This window comes from Crocuta crocuta, unplaced genomic scaffold (assembly GCF_008692635.1).
Source record: "Crocuta crocuta isolate KB4526 unplaced genomic scaffold, BGI_CrCroc_1.0 scaffold53, whole genome shotgun sequence".
Classification (NCBI taxonomy): domain Eukaryota; kingdom Metazoa; phylum Chordata; class Mammalia; order Carnivora; family Hyaenidae; genus Crocuta; species Crocuta crocuta.
Genome location: NW_027529432.1, coordinates 1,445,814 through 1,448,993, shown reverse-complemented (window position 1 = coordinate 1,448,993; position 3,180 = coordinate 1,445,814). Strand labels below are relative to the sequence as shown.

The 3,180-nt window shown below is 58.3% G+C and overlaps 1 protein-coding gene across 1 annotated transcript in view; it reads right to left on the bottom strand.

The window, feature by feature from the left end:
• The window catches only part of PLCB3 (phospholipase C beta 3), a 19,535-nt gene extending 16,840 nt beyond the window's left edge, over window positions 1-2,695 (bottom strand). The window contains exon 1 of the mRNA XM_077759585.1: window positions 2,674-2,695. Coding sequence (XP_077615711.1) covers window positions 2,674-2,695 — 22 coding nt within the window. The remainder of the gene's footprint in view (window positions 1-2,673) is intronic.
• Window positions 2,696-3,180: the final 485 nt, after the last annotated feature.

Genomic DNA, 3,180 nt, shown 5'->3' with positions numbered 1-3,180 from the left:
CCTGAGCTGACGGGGCTGGGCTGTGGGTCCTTGGCCTTGGGCAGGCATAGTTCATAGAAATGCTAAGCAGCGGCTCCTTGGAAAACAGGATGGGAGCCCGTTTCCCTGAGCCTGAGCCTCTCCCCTCTCCCCCCACCACCCTCACGTCTCCCGAGGCTAGGGCAGCCCCATTAAAGGACTCCTTCCTCCTGGCCACTTTCTTCCAGTCCCGGTAATGGTAATAGGGTTTCTCGGCAAGCAGTAATGGCGGAAGGAAGGCAGCCTGTCCGCCTCTACCCTCGATTAAGGGAGCGGTTGTGGCCCACGGGACCCTCTCCAGGGCTTCTGCTCCAAGGAAGCACTGAAAGGAGCCTTAGCTGCACGCTGGTGTGCGTGTATGAGGGGGGTGCTGGGACCCCAGGTCTGAGGCTGGCAGAATGAGGAGGAGTGGCCGCATACTCCAGTCCCAGGAGGATTCAGAGAGGAGAGAAAGGGCTGAGATGCGGGCCTTCAGCAGTGAGCTCTCAGCCCCCAACCCTGGGAGGTTGGTAGAATCAGCCCCCTCGAAGAGGCTCAGAGCAGGTAAGTGACTTGCCCGTGGCCTCTCTCTCGGCGTGCTGGGCAGAGCTAGGACTTGAACCCGGTTCTTCCAGTCCCAGGTTCTGTGCAGGGCCGCCCAGCCTCCACCATCTGCATTAACTGTTCTCAGGGTGGGCGGCAGTGGGAAAAGACTGAACCTGGTATCGACGGCATAGAAAGTAGAGAGAGGGAGAGTCGGAAAGAGCACCCCCAGCTCCTCCCCACCCTGCCCAGAGAACCCCCAGGGGTACCCTGAAATTTGGACATGACAGGAGGCCTCCCTCAGAGGAGGAAGGATAGGAAAGTCATCACTCAGGGTCACAGCATCTGGGAGGCAGAAATGGGGCTGGTACCCAGATCCTTATGGCCGTGGGCTCCACTCCCACAGCAAGTTATGGTATAGCTAGTCCCCCTCTTAATTCTGAGCACCCCTAAGGCCCGAATCAGTGCTCTAGTTCAAAAAGAGCAGACCTGCCCTGGTAGGGTGAGGTGGGGTGTGGTGGGGAATTTGGACTTGGGTAAATTGGCTCAGAGCCAGAGGCCAGGCCAGAGATGGGGCTCCTGGTGGAAAGATTGGGTCCTGCCTAATCTGCAAGGGTAAGGGTTAGGCTTCCGGCAGCTCCCCAGGCTGGCTGACGGGGAGGACAAGGCCAGGACAAGGGTTGGGGAGGGAGGAGTCACGAGCCACTCTACCTGCCCAGGAATGAGCCTGTGAGCCTGCCCTCAAACCAAGGCCCCTCAAGGTGAAGCCCACCTTGCTATTCCCCCCCAGCACACAATCACACACCATCCCCAGCCTCTGGCTTCCTTGTCTTTTTGTCTCAAACTACATGGTAAGCCGAACAACGTTCTGGGTTTGAGTTTGGCTGCAGCCCCAGCTGTGTGGCCCTGGGCCACTCTCAGCCTCTCTGAACCCTGTCTGCTACAGGGGGCTTCTCTGGCATCCAGAGACAAAGTGTCTGTGAGAGGCTGGGACGGAAACACTGACGGCCCCTCAGATCCTGAGACTCAGCCTGGGACTGCGAAGGGCCTGGATTCACAGGCTGAGCATCTCTACCTGTGTGAGTCAACCTCTGTGGCACAGTCATTGAAACTTCCCTGTATTTTTTTAGTTAACCTTCCCACAGAGCACCTTGGTGGCTCAGTTAAGCATCTCGATTTTGGCTCAGGTCATGATCTCACGGTCTTGGGATCAAACCCCACGTCAGACTCCACACTAACAGCACGGAGGGAGCCTGCTTGAGATTCTCTCTCTCTCTCTCTCTCTCTCCTTCCCTCTCTCTCTCTGCCCCTCTCCTTGCTCACACGCTCTCTCCCAAAATAAATAAACAAACAAACAAACATAACCTTCTGAGGAAATGTTAGGTACAGAGGAAACCATTCATTCTTTCACTCGGTCATTTGTTCAGCCGATCCTTAACAAGTCTGGCGCCGGTGCTGGGAGTTCAAGCAAGAATCAGGTCATTTGCCCCATCTGCGGGATTCCGAAGCCCAGCCCCTGTCACTGAGCTTTGGGCATCAACAGTAAACAAGGGCCACACAGGTCTTGGCCCCATGGAGCACACAGTCTAGAAGTGGGAAGCAGACAGTGATCACATAAGAAAGAAAGACTATTCAAAGATACAGAAGATCTCACAGGGGGCCGGAATGAGATACACCCTCTGTTGAGAGTGGTGGGCCCGCTAAGGCGCCTCTGAGATCTGAAGGACAGAAGGAGCGGCCGGGCGCAGGATCTGGGGGAGAGTGAATGAGGCGGCCTCACGCTGGAACCGACTGTATGGACTGCTTTTTATGGGTCGACTGTTAATCTTATCTTTGTTATCAGGAGTACCGGCTCCTCCATTTCCCAGCTCTTTACTCCTGAGTTTCCTCTTTGTACACATAGAGGTTGTGGGGTGCGAAGGGCCGCGCCCTGTCGAAGCCAGCCAAACGAGGGCGCCCCAAACAAGTTCAGCGCTTCCCCTCCCAGGCTCCACTGAGGGGGAGGGGTGGCCAGGCACGGCCAGGCCCCGAGAACTACATTTCCCATAAACCCGTTCCCCACCGCCATCTTGGCCGGTGGGCGGTGGCTGCCTAGGGTCTAGCCCTTCAGGCCGTTGAAGCGGCGCCGCTCACCCCTAATCTGGGCCTCCACCATGGGGGATGCGGGATCTCGCCGAGTAGGGCGGCCGGGGACCTGGGCAGCTCCTGTCCGCCTTCTCCACCCTTGGAGCCTGGTCCACGTGTTGGTCTACGCGGAGAAGGTTGCTTGTCTTCTGCTGGCCAAGGACCTGAGGACCTAGACGTCGGGGGCTCCCACGCCTCCTCTTCAGACCCCCGCCCTGCGCATTGTGCCCACTCCCCTCCATTCCCAGAGGGCCCCTGTTTTTGCGTCAGTGAGGACAGAACACTAGGGTCCCGGCGGGAGCGCAAATCCTGGTACTGGGCACTTAGAACGCAGGGTTTGAGGCAGAAAGGTTGAAAGGGAGAGCGGACAGCCAGGCCCAAACCCCTGACGACTAGACCCTCCCCTAGCCCCTGCCCGGGGGCGGGGTGGGAGTGAGGGGCCTGCAGCGGGACTGGCCCTTTAAGGGGGTGTGGTCGGGGGGCGGGGAAGCGAGTGAGACAGAGAAAGCGGCTTCG